This window comes from Rhineura floridana, chromosome 20, assembly GCF_030035675.1.
Source record: "Rhineura floridana isolate rRhiFlo1 chromosome 20, rRhiFlo1.hap2, whole genome shotgun sequence".
Lineage (NCBI taxonomy): Eukaryota > Metazoa > Chordata > Lepidosauria > Squamata > Rhineuridae > Rhineura > Rhineura floridana.
Window position 1 is genome coordinate 9,863,896 of NC_084499.1, and position 17,171 is coordinate 9,881,066.

At 44.5% G+C, this 17,171-nt stretch overlaps 1 protein-coding gene across 2 annotated transcripts; it reads right to left on the minus strand.

The window, feature by feature from the left end:
* Nucleotides 1–1,190: 1,190 nt before the first annotated feature.
* TLR4 (toll like receptor 4) lies at nt 1,191–17,052 on the minus strand. Of its 2 annotated transcripts, XR_009759767.1 has the most exons (4): nt 16,862–17,052; nt 13,538–13,704; nt 5,559–9,797; nt 1,191–1,267 (listed from the first exon to the last, which is right to left on the minus strand). XR_009759767.1 is itself a non-coding variant. In XM_061604271.1 (3 exons), the coding sequence occupies exons 1-3, from the start codon at nt 16,964–16,966 to the stop codon at nt 7,538–7,540; spliced, it is 2,532 nt and encodes an 843-aa protein (XP_061460255.1). In that variant the 5' UTR covers nt 16,967–17,052; the 3' UTR covers nt 4,842–7,537. The 2 variants fall into 2 exon arrangements, 1 of the variants encoding a protein (XP_061460255.1); XM_061604271.1 differs by lacking the exon at nt 1,191–1,267 and having other exon boundaries at nt 4,842–9,797.
* Between the last annotated feature and the right edge of the window lie 119 nt (nt 17,053–17,171).

Sequence of the window (17,171 nt, forward strand, 5' to 3'; positions counted from 1 at the left end):
AACCAGGCCCAAGGGCAGCCCCACATAGAGCACATTGCAGTAATCCAGCTATGCCTCACCACCCTGTAGCCTTTTTTTTTCTGGTCCATTGAGTCCCAGCAAATCTTATTTAGAATATTCATATATTGCTTTCCATTTTAAAAAAGTTAGCGTCATGCATTAATTTCATTGGGGCTACACTGAGCATAACTTCTTCATCACTGAGATTTCTGCCTTTCACCGTAAGGCCCCAAGGTGGGACACAACAATGTAAAAATACAATATTAAAATCAGTTAAAGCAATCTACAATCAAAATAATAGTGTAGGTCCTAAAACATATATCTCGGGTGTCAATAGATCTTCCATCCTCAAACAAAGGAGCAGATTATGGTCACATTAACACCATAATTTATTCCACTATTATTCCAATTTAAACAGTCATGGCTTCTCCCAAAGAATCCTGGGAAGTGTAGTCTGTGAAAGATGCTGGGAGTTGTTATGAGACTTCTGTACCCCTCAGAGAGTGACAATTGCCAGAGCTACCTGGGAAGAGGGATTGATTGTTAAACTGCTCTGAGAACTGTAGCTCTATGAGGAGAATAGGAGTCTCCTAACAACTCTTGGCACCCTTCACAAGCTACCCTTCCCAGGATACTTTGGGGAACTGTTTAAGGCAGAATAATAGTGGAATAAATGTATGGTGTGGTTGTGGTCTATCTCATCCTGCACATGATGCCTCTTCCAACTGCCTTGGCCTTGGGCAAAGAGCAACCTTTCTGTGGAAGCATCCATAGACTCTTAGATCAAATCTAGGAGCAATATCAATGTTCAGGTCAGGAAGAGAGGGACTACCTGGTAAACCACCACAGACAGATTGTTTGATGACAGATAGAATCCTCACGGACAGACTTTCATGAGGAGTTTTAAAAAATTGGAAACTACTGCATAAATGTGGAAGACTGAATTTAGGATTGGAAAAATGAGGAACTAGGAGGAACTGGAATTGACAGATTTATCCATCCCTAGCAGCCCATCTCCCTACCTTGGTAGCTTTTCATAGGCAGAAGACTTTTGATCTGAAGAGCATTCAGTCATGTAATTCCCTCCATCCACCCACCCATCCCTGTCTGCCACCCACCTGCCCTTCTTGTGATGCAGCACTGTCCCGGGAAAGTTGTACCAAGAGGCTCTTCTGAATTTGCAGATGTGCCCGTCGTGTATTCCTTTACATAATCTGGTCCCAAGTGAGTTGCCGTTGCCTGGTTCTGTATTCAACAAACACTTACCCTATAAACAACACATCCATCGTAAACTCTGATTATCATTCTGCCAGCTGCTCACAGGCTTTCAGAAACCCATTATGATAATGATAATACAAAAAAAAATCTTAGGACAGTGTGATTTGAGGCAGAAATATATTTACACTGTGAATTGTTTGTCAAGGACCCACAGATAGAAGAGGGGGAGGGGGAGGAGGAGAGGGGGAGAAACATACTGCTCTTGTGCAGTCATATTCGGGAGCAAACTATTTCTCCTTGCCTTGCTTTTGTCCCTTAATTTAAAACTGTAGCTTCTGCAATCTAAGCTAATATTGACATTGCCCTAAGATACTTCTCCCAGCCTCAGCCATAAGGACCTTGAGCAATGTCCTTGTTTACTTCAATTTAAACATAAAAAGAGCCCCGCTGGATCAGATCAAAGGCCCGTCTAGGCTAGCAACGCGTTCTCACAGTGGCCAAGCGGATGCCTCTTCCCAGAAACTCATGGAGCAAGTCATGAATGTGACAGCACTACATGCCAGATCATGAGGGGTAAAATGTTGACTCAATTAATCGGTTATATTAATCCACAACTAAAAAGGTGCCCTTTATTAAATTGGTCAGCAGATTAGAAGCATTTTTTTAAAAAATTAGAAGCATTTTTAAAGAACTTTTTTTAATACTGTATATATTTTAACACCACAAGTAACTATAAAAGGAAACAAAAGGCTGAGAGTGGCAATAGTCATTTTGGAAGAGGCATTCCCCTTTCATAGCAGAAGCATCCGTCTCTTGACTCAAGGGGTCAACTCACCCAAAACTCCTTGACATTACTACTACTGATATTATTATGATGATTGGGTTGTATCCAGTGTTAATCTTGCGCAGAATAGACCCATTAAAATTATCGTACATGACTAATTTAGGTTCATTAATTTCCATGGTCTGCTCTGAGTAGAATTTAGTTGGAAACAACCCATCATCATCATCATCATCATCATCATCATCATCATCATCATCATTTCACCTTAAGATCCCAGGGTGGGCTACAACAGGAGAAAAATTATTAAAATCAATTAAAACAATTTACAATCAGAATAGTTGGGTTGGTCCTAAAAAAAACACATCTCAGGTGCCAGAGGCCAGGTTACAGAGATGTGTCTCCAGCCTGAGGTGGGAGGTATGCAATGAAGGTCTCCAGCTTAGTGGCTGCCACACAAAATCCTCTCTCCCACGCTTCCAAAGTGGCAGAACTGCCAAAGGGCCCCTTCGGTCAGTTGTAACACTTGAGAGGGTCTGTAGGGTGTGTTTATATGCAGAGATTTGTTGAAGGTGGCCATAGATTCCTCACAATTGACAAGACATTCTTCCAGCCCCATTTTGAAAGTGTGCAGTGGGAATTGTGCTTCCTCCCCACTCTGTGTTGTATCTGGGCAGAACAATCCTATGGCATTTGGGAGGCTCATGGTGGCCAGGGCAGAAGATGGAGGCTACCTTTTAAAAAAATCTGTTTTTAACCATTTAAGCTCTAGAGCTGGTGCAGCTCTGTGTCAGTGTAATATTGGTTTTCAAATGCCAGATGCAACAGAAACAATTTGAAAGATTTGGAGCTAGTGTGGCCAATGGTCAGGGATGATGGAAGCTGTAGTCCAACATCCAGGAAAACAGTGCGATGTAGTGGTTAGAATGTTGGACTATGACATGGGAGGCCAAGGTTCAAATCCCCAGTTGGACATGAACCCCACTGGGTATCTAGAGCCAGGCATAGTCTCTCAGCCAAACCTACCTCACAGGGTTGTTGTGGAGGATAAAAATGGGGAGAAGGGAAACCATGCATGCTACCATGTATGCTCCTTGGAGGAAAGGTATAGAATCATAGAATAGTAGAGTTGGAAGGGGCCTATAAGGCCATCAAGTCCAACCCCCTGCTCAATGCAGGAATCCAAATCAAAGCATTCCTGACAGATGTCTGTCCAGCTGCCTCTTGAATAGGTAGGATATGAATGTAATAATAAATAAATAAGTTTTCTGGACATGGACTAATATTTGTTAGCTCCCATGGAGACATAAGCGTGATGTCCATATTGCAATTATTGGGTGGGGGTCACCTATGCTCCAAGCCTATCATCATCATCATTTATTAAATTGCAGGGCCATAGGCCAACACAAACTTATACAACAAACTTACTAGATTAAAATTTATAATTGAGTAAACTCTATAAAAAAATTTAAAACATCATAGGACGGCTAATATTTATGCAAGTTATAGAACTTCTGATTTTAAAATTCCAAAAGGGATTTAAAGTTGAATTTTAAAAAAAAATACATACAAAAAGATATGGGAACATGGCGGTGGAGCAGAGAGGCTCTGACAAACGCAGCTCCATAGAGTTTATTTATTTAAACCTTTGCAGACGTCTGATTAAGATAGCAGTAGCAGTAAGTTTGTTTTAATTTGCCATCCCCTCCCGCTCACGTTCCTTACAAACTTTGATAATTCTCCGGCTACAGCTAACATTTTTATTCTAAATTTCTTTATTTACGGTCAAAGACCCATATTTCGGATAAAATGCAAAGGAAAATAATAAAATACATGGTTAAAATTTTTATGCTATATACAAAGGTTCAGGATAATTAATCAGCTAAACAGACTATATCTTTTGGATTGGCCTTTCAGAGAACAAGGTTGGCTCGTTTGGTTTGAGCTGCATAGATGAATTTGGCCACTGATAGTGTAAGGTTCCTATTTGATCCATTCAATAGCTGTTTCAGCATCATATCAAAAGAATTGTTAGGAAACCGTTTGGTAAAAGAATAAAGGAATTTGGCTCGTTCGGAAGAGTATAGCGGGCATACAAATAATACATGAGACAATGATTCTATCACTCCCAAACTACAAGGGCAGTTCCTTTGAGTCTGCGGGATACCCCGGTATCTCCCTTCCAGTACAGCTGAGTTAAGGGAATTAAATCTTGCCTTAATAAAGGCATAACAGAATTTAGGTATATTTAGGAAGTCTAAGTATTGGGCGTGAGAGTTGGTGTCGAAGCTCAGATTATGATATAGAGGGGAGCATACTTTAGCAGAAGCTGCAGTTGCACTTTGCCTGTCTATATCTCTAAGTCTGTTACCAATAATGTGTTTGGCCATTACTGGTTCTATTTGGGATAAATATTCCAGCGAGTATCCTAATTCGAAGAGTTTGAAATGAAAGGTTTTCATCCAATTGGAGATATATGTATCATTCCATATTGCTGTTAGGTATTCATTTACAGGACCATAGGATAATTTAATCCAAAAATTGAACGCACTGGACCATGCAAAGCATTCGGTCGAATTTAGACCGGCTTCAAGTCTAAGGGCGGCGTTGCGTACGCACCATGGTAAACCGAAGAGTTTTCGTATAAAAGTGGAGAGTACCGCCTCAACTGAGGCGTTAAAGTCAACAATCCATATTGGAGCGCCAAATAGAAGTTGAGGAATTACCTTTGTTTTGAAGATCTGAATGGCTGCTGGGATGAACTGCCCACCTTTAGTGTAGTAATATCATAGGATACATTTCAGTGTTGTGTGGGCCGTTGCAACCGCCGCCCGGATGTGTGTGGTCCATGAGAGGGATTGATGAAAAATTATACCTAAGTATTTGTGACTTTTAACCTGTTCGATTTTTTGGCCATTTATTGTCCACTCCGCGACAGACTGAGAGTTTGAGAAGACTAATATTTTGGTCTTGGAATAGTTTATAGTAAGCTGGTTATCAGAACAGTAGTTCATAAAGACACGGAGAATACGTTTCAGGTCTATCTTGGAAAATGCTATAAGGGCTGCATCATCTGCGTATAGCAGGATGGGGCATCTGTAATCACCTAATTTGGGCGAATGAAGATTAGAGGAGGTGCACCTGGGCCCTAAGTCGTTTAAATAGAAATTAAAAAGTAGGGGCGCCAGTACGCAGCCCTGTCTGACTCCTTTAGTAGTGGGAATCAAGTCAGTCAGGCCACCATTTAATCCGCAACGTATTCACATAGAGGTCTCCTGGTGAAGATGGTGTATAAGGAGAAGTAGTCTTCTGTCAATTGAAAACATTTTTATTGTTTCAACTTCCCTCTTTTTTTTGGGACCGGCTGAAAGGTTTCAAGGTTATGACAGTTAATCACGGATTATAAATTCCTAACTGAGCCTCCCGAGACAATTAACAACTGCTTGCGAACTTTTGATTTCTTCCTTTACTTATGTTTACTTTATTTTGAAAAATACTATACAAACTATAAAAATACACAAACAGGAAACAGATTAAAGAAAGAAAGAAAAATATTTACCTGAGTCAGTTGGGTGTCTAATCAACCAATCTTCAAATAAAAAGTGTTTATATTATCAAAAGACAAGAGAAGCCAAATAGGATATTCAAGCTCCAAGCCTATGGGTTGATCTCCTGAACAAAATATCTCCCCCCATCTTCCCTCTTTCTTTTTTCTAGGCATAAACAAATTGAGACCTTGTATAAATAAAGGAGCCTGGCTTACTCTCTGTTTGTATCTCATATATTTCTGTTAATGTTACAGAAATCAACTCATGTTTGTTTGATGCAATATAAGCTGGAAGGTCAATGTCATTGGAAGAGCCCTGATGGATCAGGCCAGTGGCCCATCTAGTCCAGTATCCTGTTCTCACAGTGGCCAATGAGATGCCTCACTGGCAAGCCCACAAGCAGAACCTGAGCGCAACAGCATTCTCCCTGTTTGTGACTCCCAGTAGCGGTATTCAGAGGCATCCTGCCTCCAACAGTTGAGGCAGAACCGAGCCATCAGGGTTCATAGCCATTGATAGCCCTACCCTCCATGAATGTGTCTAATCCTCTTTCAAAGCCATCTGAGTTGGTGGCCATCACTGCCTCTTGTGGGAGCGAATTCCCTAGTTTAACTGTGTGCTGTGTGAATCAGAATTAATGATTTCCTTATGGCAGGGATGGGGAACCTTTGACTCTCCATGTTTTCTTGGACTACAACTCCCAGCATCCCTGACCATGCTGGCTGGGGCTGATGGTCCCAGCCAGATTCCCCATCCTTGCCTTACAGATTTTCTGTTCCATACGAGGTACACACAGAAACTTCCTGAAGAAAAAGGCTTTAATATTTTATTAAGTCTCCCAGCCAGAACATTGCCCTGTCCTCCCTACCCTCCAGCATCTTTCCAGTCAAACTTGGTAGCATTCTTATTGCCATACCAAGGTATCCTCCCCACACCCCAAAACATCTTTACAAATATTGCTGAAGGCTTTGTTCTGCCTCCTTTATTGATGTACTCTGCAATGGGCTGTATTTCATGGATTTCAAAGCCAAGAGTGCGTCTGTTCTTTGGAACAAAGATTATTGGGGGAGGGGAGCCATAGCATGGTATCAACAGTTCAGAAATATACCTTAGCAGCGGTGGCATGCAAAATAGCTGTTTCCCACTCTCCGACACCTTGCTTTTCATTTTCCTGTTTTTATATCTGCACTAGAGACAGACAGCCATCCCCCTCCCACATCCTAGAGATCCTGGGGAGGGTACTGAGCCATGCAGAATAAGCAACAGTGGTGGGTGGCGCCCATTGGAAATGGCAATGAGATGAACAGTAGGTGAAGCCACAGCCAATTCTTACTTCATCCCCATACTCCTCCCTGCTCCTTCACCATCTGAGATGAGATGGTTGAGTGTCCATGGCAGGGCCATTTTAGGCTATTGCACCCAGGCGCAGTGTCTATAATTGCCACTCCTCAACTTCCAGGCAGAGGTGACTGGTGCCCATTGGGATTGGCAGGGCAGAAGGCAGGAAGCCCAACAGTAGGTGGCGCCAGAGCCAATGGCAAGTGGAACTGACTAATTCTAGCTTTGTCCCCATCCTCCCTCTTGTGTTCCACAAGGGCAACACTGAGACTGAGGAGGAGGAAGCTGACAGCCAGGGCCACCACCTGGGCTGGTTTTAAGTACAAAGGCAGATAGGCAGGGGCTAGCTGAGGGCAGACTGATATTAGTGGGACAGTGCCCTACTGGCCCTAATGGGCAAGCCTCCACTGCAAATTTTGAAAAGCATCCCCAAAAGGCAAAAGGGGGAGGACAAAAACACAAAATCACTAGGAAAAGGGGTCAAGAAACAGAGACTGTCCCCAGTAAATAAGGACAGTTGTAGTGCATGACATTGCTTCCCAAATGGAAATTCTCCCAGGGTTCAGAAAAGCCATCCTAAACAGCATCCATTCTCAACACTGCCTTCCACTTGAAGGCTGGCTCAGAGAGCTAGAAAAACGGAGATGTAGCCCTAACCTGTTAACATCAGTCTGAGTTCTTCCTCGGTCCATGTTTTGCCATCAAGCAAAGCTGACCTCAGATGCCTCAGGAACATGTGCCGGTTCAACTCCAAGTCCTTCCACACCAAGTAGGTGTTCCTGCGCAAGTAACGGAACACCCCCAACTTCCGCTGTACAACCGCTTTGTCCACCCCTTCCAGGACAATCAAGATCATGCTGGCGTTGCTGTCCAGCAACTGCCAAGACTGAGCCACCTCAAGCTCAAAGTTACACCAGCGGCTGTCCAGGAAGTGGCTGGAAACAACAGCAATGACTTTCCGGCTGCTTTGGAAGCCTTCTTGGACAATGTTGGTGATGATGGGCACACCAGGGATGAAGTCGCGATAGAAGAAGCAGAGGCGAAAGCGAGGCACTCCCGCTTCTAGGGTCTCCTCCAGCTCCCGTTTCACCCACTCCTGGTCTTTGCTGGAATAGATGACAAAGGCATCATAGACATTGTCATTCTCTGTAGAGCGTCGTCGTCCACTGAGCAACACTGCCATATAATATAGATGAAAATAGTACTTGTAAACCAGAATCAAAGACAAGACTAGAACCATGGAAATGCTCACAGAGGTGGCCACGGTGGTTGTACTGACATGGCAAGAGGATAGGTCAAAATCCATCAGGCGGACATCTCTTAAGTGCATGGGGCTGTGGCAGAACATGCTTTCAGGATGCTGGAGGGGGTTTCTCTTCTGTTTGGCCCACTGCAAGAAGTTCAGGTTCTCACAAGAGCAATCAAAAGGGTTCCGAGAGAGGTACAGGCTCTTCAGGCTTCTGGGGAAGTTCTCTAGATCCTTCTCCGTAAAGATGGCCAGCTGGTTGCTATGGAAATCCAGGATAGTGAGGGCTTGGAGCTGTGCATAGGCCTCTGAATGGAGGCCCAGGAGCTTGTTGTGGCTGATGTTCAGTTCACGGAGCTCACGGAGGCTGCCCAGGCTGTCGAGAGAGAGAGATTGCAGTCGACAATTGGAAATGTCCAGGATTTGCAGATTGGTGAGATTTTTTAAGATGTTAACCAACTTATTGTTCTCAAAGGTGTTGCCAGCCATTTTCAGTACTAGCAGGCTATTCAACCCACAGAATGAACACTCTGATTTAATATTAGTGCCAGTGTAGGAAATATCGAGGTAGATGAGATTTACAAGGCATAGAAAAACAGGGTATTCACCAGTTCCGCTGAGTGTGGTGTGTTGTAAATCCAGTTTTTCCAGTTTGGGGAGGGCATGGCACTCAGTAACTAAACTGATTCTATAGTTGAAGCTAAGATTCATATACTTCAAATTTGGGACCCCATTCCTGAGGCAGATCCAGCAAAGGTCAGCGGTAAGTCTGTTCTCACTGAGATCCAGGGTCTCAAGCTTCTGTAGCCCCTGAAAGTCCGCCTCAAATTCAACAAGCCTTTTGGTGCGGGTGATACGGAGCGATCTTAGCTCCTTCAAGGAAGATAGCCTCACAGAAGGCACCTCTTTAAATTTACAGTTCTTGAATTCAAGATAGCGTATGCTGGAGTTCTCTGGGAAATTTGACACATCTTCAGTGTACGTGTCCACCAGCCTTACAGAGGAGATGTTGTTCAAGCAAGGAAAGAGGTCGCCTGTATTGAAGATAACATCCCCAATGGAGATGAGAGTTATCTCCTGCAAGTACATATGACACAGGGCATCCAAGATACTTTTGCTGAAGGTCTTCAATTTCTTCATGTTCCTATATTCTCCTAACACTAAACTTTTAACATGTAAGCCAGTCAGATTCTGGAGGCTGGCCTGCATAACAGTACTACTCTCAAAACAGCCTCTCAGAGATATTTCCTGAATGTGAAGGCCTAAAAAGGCATTTACCTCAATGTATTTTATGTCATTCTTAGACAGCAGAAGTGTGAGGTTGTAGCTTGACAAGGCGTCCAGATCTCCTACTGAAATGGAAGAGATCTTGTTTGCTTGGAGGCTCAAAAATCTGAGAAATATTAGGTGGGAGAAATATTTCGGAAGCTTCAAGGAATCAATGTAGTTATTGCTCAGATTCAGATCTTGGAGAGATGTCAAGTGTCCAATGGGCAGTTTGTTCAGTGAGGAAAGTTTGGTTTCTACAGCTATCAGTCTTTGCAAGGATACCAAATCATGAAAAGCTCTTGGACCCAAGAAATGGAGAGGATTGGCAGTCAGGATCAAGACAGAAAGTTTCCAGAGACCCACAAAAGCGTTGTCTTCAATCTTCTGGATATGGCACCTATTGCAAAAGATAAGAATCTGAAAGAGGGTTTTGCTCTTGTGTTTCATGCAGTAGATAAGATGTGAGGAACCACTGACCCCGCCCTCCAGATATGGCTGAACTACAACTTCCATCATCCTTAGCTTGCTGGGCTGATGGGAATTGTAGCTCAGCAACATCTGGAGGGCCAAAGATTCCTCACATCTGTGACTGATATAGATAGTAACCAAACTTTTTATGCCCGTGGGCACATTTGGATTTACGGGGAAGTGCTGTGGGTGCCATCCCTCTGGTCCCTTCTCTCCCCCTTCCTCACGTACACTTCATTTTCCCAAGAGTTCTGTGTAAAATTCATATCTAGTAGAATTAATCTGAGCCTTGAAAAGCTCATAGAGCTTAAAGAGAAACTGGGAAAGAGTGTCACTCTTCCAGCCTCCTCCTTTATCTCTATATACTTTTCAAGGGAGAAAAAGGTAATCACTATCTCCACTCATGACTAAGGAGGCATTGAGCAGCTTGTGTGTGTGTGTGCAGAGTCTTCACAGGTACCAGGGGAAGACCTTGAGAATGCCATTATGCCCATGAGTGCCATATTGGTGACTCCTGAGACAGGCACGCACTTGTGCATAGTGCTAGGGTATTAACAGTGATGAATTTAGCAGTGGATGAAGGATGTCCTCCCACTTTCTCAGTCCAATCTACAGGCTATGAAAACTGGGGAGTATTCTTCATCAACTTTCTCTAGGTCAAGGTGAAAGTTTTAAAATATTTGAAATGGGGGGGAGGGAGACTTGCCACTAAAGTTGGAGCAGATGTATCTGTCTTCAGTTTTTCTCTCTCTCTCTTTTCAAAAAGTTATTTAATTAATTCATTAATGTACTGCTTCATATTTCAAAAGAAATATCTAAGTGGTTTACATATTCCAACAAAAAGGGAATCAACATAAAAAATGTAGTACAAATTCCACATTTAAAATCTAATAATAGTAATAATTCCACATTTTAAGTAACGTAGAGCACAATCCAACTTGTTTTTGTGCTGGGCTGGGGGGAGCTGGATATGGTGGACCCCCGGCTGATCTAACAGGCTCCTGGCTGAGCCATGGCAGGGCTGGGAGCTTGCTGGCACTGCCTGGGGTCCACTGGGGATGGCCAGCCTGGCAAAAGGAGAGCTGGCAGAAGCCAGCAGTTGCCCTGAAAATGAGGTGTTCCAGGGGTGTGGCAGGGGAGGAGCTGTGGGGGGAACTTACACGGCATCCCAGTTCCCCTTGGAGCACTCCCGCGGGTCCCAATCCGCATGGGAACTCCGCCAGCAAAAAGGTCAGAGGAGGAAAACAATTGAACTGTGAGTCAATGGGGGCTGCTTAATCCACAGCAGTACTATTTGTGGGAGCCAGCTCTTCCCTTCTAGCTCCGACATGCAGCTCCCAGCATTCAGCTGGGCCAGAGTCTCCCAGGAAGCAAGTGGATGCCACAGAGCTTCCCACCAGTTTCTCCTCCACCAACCACCCCCCTCACCGGCTTCCCATGACTTTGATTGCTCTTCCCAGCAAATAACAATCAATATATCTAAGTAATCTACACAAGTAAAATGGCTAAGAACCACAAAAGCAATCCATACACAAATCAAAATACATGAAGATACGACATCAAAATGCAACATAATTACAGTATATATCTTCACGAAAATCCCCCGCTCTAAAAAACCACATATAATAATGAATCACCAAAATCATTCGCACACACATTGTCACCACACAAACCTAATCTAAAACACAATCCCACTCTCATTGTACCCACCACACCACTCCATCCTTTCAATTCTCACTTCAGTAAAATACTCAAATATTCAGCAAGCAAATGTGTGGGAAAATAGGTTTGCTGAATAAAAACCAGAGCTTGGAAAAGTTACTTTTTTGAACTACAACTCCCATCAGCCTCAGCCAGCATGGCCACTGGATTGGCCTGATGGGAGTTGTAGTTCAAAAAAGTAACTTTTCTAAGCTCTGATAAAAACCATCCAACAGCAGCAGCAAAACAAACATCTATTTCCACCCATCTCTCACCTGGGGCAATACAGTCACCCTCTCCTCACCTCCCACCTAGGGGAATTAAGCTCTTCTCCATAAAGAAGCTGGGAACCAGCTGCAAGGAGCAGTACACCTGGCACCACCTCAGAGGAAGCATCCCAGTCAGACAGACAAAAATAAATATAAGCAATCTTCCTCAATAAGGAGGAGGTGGCGCTCTTGCCTTTCTGGAGACTCCAGAGGAAAGATTCCTTTTGGTGTGACCCCTTTGGGATCACATATCAGCATGTGTGGCCCATGAGTGGCAGCCCGCTGCTTTACAACATCTTGCAAGGTCAGGAAATTATACAGTCACCCAGAGTCCTGTCAACCGCTACCACACTTCCAGCCAATTCGGTTCCGGTTGCAGAGCTCCACAGACAGATGAGGATTCTCAGGAGCTGGAAGGGGAACCTTTTTCACAGGTGAGACCGGGGCACTGCCCAAGCAGGCCACCATTTTCTCCTGCAATGTTGGAGCAGGGCTCATCATGACCCAGCACTGTTGCAGATGCCCTGTTGGGGGGAAATATGGCTGTCCCCACTGGTCTGTGGGAGCATGCATTATTCCCCCCTTATGGTGCCCCTCCAACAATGCCACCAGGTCATGACGTGGCATTGTTCTTCTCGGGGCACTTAGAGGATTGAAAGAACACTGACAAGCGGATCATTGGAGATCAGCCACCACTTGTCGTGGCAGAAAAGCCAGGTGGTGGCAGAGGAAGAGGATCTCCCACCCCCAGCAAAAATTGGGGAAGTTCATCCTCACCCCAAAGATGAAAAGCCTTTGCTTCTCACATAGGTCCCAACCTGTCTAAAACGGTGGGCAAATAATCTGGCCCTGCTTTAAGTATTTTTGACCATTAAAATCCTCAATGGCTTGGACCCATGTAGTATCCCTCAGAACATAGGAATCTGCCTTATACGGAGTCAGACCATTGGTCCATCTCACTCAGCATTGTGTAGGCCAGGAATGGGGAACCTGTGGCCCTCTAGATGTTGTTGGACTCCAACTCCCATGAACCCCAGCTGACATGGCCAATGATCGGGGATGATGGGAGTTTCAGTTCAACAACATCTGGATGGACAGAAGTTCCACATCCTCACATTAGAACAGGGGTTCTTTGCTAGACCAAGGACCACATTCCTTTCTTGCCAGTTTTCCAAGGGCCACATGCCAGGGTAGGGGGTGAAAATGGAAATAGACTGCCTTCCTCTGAGGCTGAGAGGCAGTGACTGGCCCAAGGTCACCCAGTGAGCTTCATGGCTGTGTGGGGATTCAAACCCTGGTCTCCCAGGTGAAGCCAGACTCAAAAGTTGGCAGAGCAAACAAATGTGAATGTTACCTTTTTCTATGGTAGGCTCACAAACCCTGTGTCATCCATCCATCCATCCATCCATCCATCCATCCATCCATCCATCCATCCATCCATCCAAGCAAGTAAGAAGCATTATCAGAACTCAAGGACACATTCTAGCCAGGCACAAAAACACTCCAGCAGGGTGAGTAAGGGGTGTGGCGAGAGAGGCCTGGAGGGCCGCATTTGGGGCTCCCCGGAGGCTCCCCATCCTGCATTAGAACCTACAGCCATATGCAACAGATGCAGCAATGTTTGCATCAGCTGTGCATTTGTCTTCCATCAGCATGCCACAAAGACAGGGGCCTCAGCAATCAAAACAGACTATTTTACCTAGTGAGGTCCAGAAACTTCAATGCTGAGACTGATGAGAAATAATTTGAGGTTAGGATTTCCAGTGGGTTGAAGCTTAAATCCAGGCTCTGGGTGGAAGTTGGAATGTCAGGTGGAATTCCACTGAGGTTCAGTTCCATGCATTTGTAAGTGGTACCTGGGGTCACCTGGAACGAGAACAGGTCATTCCTATAAATCGGTGTTTATACATAAACGCTACAGAGGATGAAAATGCAACACCTGTTTGCTAGGGTGGCCAAGAAGCAATCTGTGCAGCAGCAATTAGCAGGGTGGGGCTTCATTAACCTCCTGACTACCTTCCTTGTGACTTTCCAGGAGGGACTCAGTGAGGTGGGCCAGTGCAAATGCATTGGCAAAAGTGCTGGATTGGCTCCACTGGTGCCTTTGCATCATCTGACCTCATCCCCACCTCACTCCTCTCCTCTCCATCCCAGTAAGCCACAGCAACAGCTGGGATGGGAGGGCAGGTAAACACTGCCTCCCTACTACCTGCTACTTGATCTGCATGGCCCCAAAAAAGAATGGGGTCCCCTTGAGTACCCATCTTGAACACTGAAAACCCATAAAGGTGATCTTCAGTGTTTGATCCGCTGCTTGAAAAGGCCCAGTTCTCTTGACACAGGACCAAACGTATGTAACGACAACATAAGAAGAGACTTCTGGATCAGGCCAAGGGCCCATCTAGTCCAGCATCCTGTTCTCATAGAGGACAACCAGATGTCTCTGGGAAGCTCACAAGCAGTCCCCGGGCACAACAGTGCTCTCCTCACCTATGATTGCAAGCTACCGGCATTCAGAACCATACTGTCTCTAACATTGGAGGTAGAACATAGCCATTGTGGCTAGTAGCCATTGGTAGCCTTAGATGAATTTGTCTAATCCACTTTTAAAGCCGTCCACGTTGGTGGCCTCTGGTGGGAGTAAATTCCCTAGTTTAACTCTGTACTGTATGAAGAAGTACTTTTCTTTTGTCTGTCCTGAATCTTCCAACCTCCACCTTTATCAGATATCTATTGTCAAGAATAGCTAACTTTGAGTTATGTTTGGTCAAGGTACAGTGGTTCAATCAGAGGGAATTCAGGGAGCTTGATGGTCCCTGGGATACTCTGCTGGAGAAGTCCAAGGCTTCAATGCAATTTACAAATGTCAAGAAGATGCAACTGAACCTTATCTGTTACCTCTTATCTGCTTCCTGAGACCTAAGTCAGGGAGAGTGGGTACTGCAGATCAGGACCGCTGGGGTGGCAGTTTCTAAATGTAAATGTACTGCCTTCAAGTCGATTCCGACTTATGGCGACCCTATGAATAGAGTTTTCATGAGGCTGAGAGGCAGTGACAGGCCCAAGGTCACCCAGTGAGCTTCATGGCTATGTGGGGATTCGAACCCTGGGCTCCCAGGTCATAGTCCAAAACCTTAACCACTATACCATAAACCTAATCCTGAAAGAGGGAGAGTTTGCCTGGGAAGCAGCAACCCAAAGGAATTGGGACTGTTCTCAGAAGCAAAAAAAACCCTTGGGGTGCTGAGGTCAAGGGACCCCAGGGGGCAATCCTTGACATCCATGAGTTATCTGTTATGTTATGGGGGGATGGAGGGAAGGGCTGGACAGTGCCCCCAGAGACCACCCAGCAATACTGTGGGTACAGTCCAGGATCATGAAGCATTGTTCCTCGGTGCCTTCATGGGGAGGAGAGAGAAAAGGAGAAAGAAAGGTGGCAATCTGTCTCCAGGAACACAGCTAGGCTGCTGAAAGCTATTAACCCATTACCTGAAGTAGCAACAAACCTTGTTGTTGTTTTGAAAAAACCCTCCGCTACCTCATCTTAAAAGTAATGTCCCCCTCCCCCCAAAAAATTAAATTATGTTTTCTCCTGAAAGTCCCTGGATATCCACATATGTGGATATTCACATGCATGCAATTCTGGACAAAGCACTTTAAGAAGGATGTAGACAAACTGGAACCAATTCAAAGGATGGCAATAAAGATGATCAGGAGACTAGAAACAAAGAGAGTGAGGAGAGACTGAAAGAACTGGGCATGTTTAGCCTTGAGAAGAGATGACTGAAGGGAGATATGATAGCACTCTTCGAGTATGTGAAAGGTTGTCACAAAATGGATTTTAAAAAATCCACCTCACAGAATAATAGAATAGTAGAGTTGGAAGGGGCCTGTAAGGCTATCAAGTCCAACCCCTTAGGAGGCTTGTTCTGCACAATAAAGCAATCAGGACATTAGTATTGTGGCACCTACTCTTTGGAATTCCCTCCCCTTAAATATTAGACAAGCACCATCTGTGTTATCTTTTCGGCACCCACTGAAGACCTTCCTCTCTCAACAAACCTTTTAAGTAGAGACCTTATCCCAGTCTGCGTCTGTGTTGGAATTGATGATTAAGATGTTTTTAAAGCTGTTTTTCAAAGATTTTTTAAGATTTTTTGTTTTAATATGTTTTTAAAGATCTTTCGTTTAAATATGTTTTAAAGTCTTTTGTTTTTAAGATGTTTTAAAGTGCTTTTAGTGTTTTTGTTTGCCACCCTTCCAGGAGGAAGGGTGGAAAAGAAAAGAAAAGAAAAAAAAAAGACACTCTTGAATCACTAGGAGAGTCAGAGAGATCAGAAGGAGAAGGTGCTCCACAAGAAAGGACAGTGATAGAGCATCTGCTTTGCATGCAGAAGGACCCAGATTCAATCCCCAGCACCCCTAGTTAGGATGGGGAGAGACCCACACACACACCTGAATCCTTGGAGAGCTGCAGCCAGCCAGCATAGGTCTGACTTGCTATAAGGCAGCTTTCTATGTTCCCATTTCACAGAGGCAGATAACAAATGATTCCCTCCTCCCACCACGTTTTGGTGCCTATAATACCCAACAGCAGCCAAGTAATTTTGGCACCTGAGCCAGAAAACCTAACAAGTGCTTCTCTCCCCTCTACTGGCGGTAAGAATGCTACAATGATAAATAATAATCCCAGAGCGGAACAGCAGTCAGAGTTTTGGATTAGGACCTGGGAAACCAGGGTTCAAATCCCCACTCGGCCATGGAGCTTTTTGGATGATCTAGGGCAGTCACAGTCTTTCAGCCTAACCTACCTGACAGTGTTTTTGTTAGGAAAAATGGAGAGGGAGGAAAACCATGTATGCCACCTTGAACTCCAAAGTTGGGATATTTAATAATAATAATAATAATAATAATAATAATAATAATAATAATAATACACCCCAAATCAGCTGCCTCACTGCCTAATAGTAGGGCCGGCCCTGTTCAGAGGAAACCACAGCACTTCTTTTGAAAGCACACCTACCTCCAAGCAGGGGTTGAGGCTTCTAGTTATCAACTGAGACTGGAAAAGGACAGCGAAAGAGAAGGCAACAAATGTCAGAGGGCAGAGGGAACTGCTCCTGAACATCTTTCAGTGGAAAGAAAGAAGCACAAAGTTTAAAGACAAAGAATGACATAAATGACGGGAGAGTCGCATCACTACATGAGGCCTGGTAAGATCCACGGAGGGCAGAGAGAGAGAGAGAGAGAGAAGCACTGGAGGAAGGAAGTGAAATGGACAACCCTCAGACAGAATTCGCGTTGCTTGATGGTAAACGAAGTCCAAGAAGGCA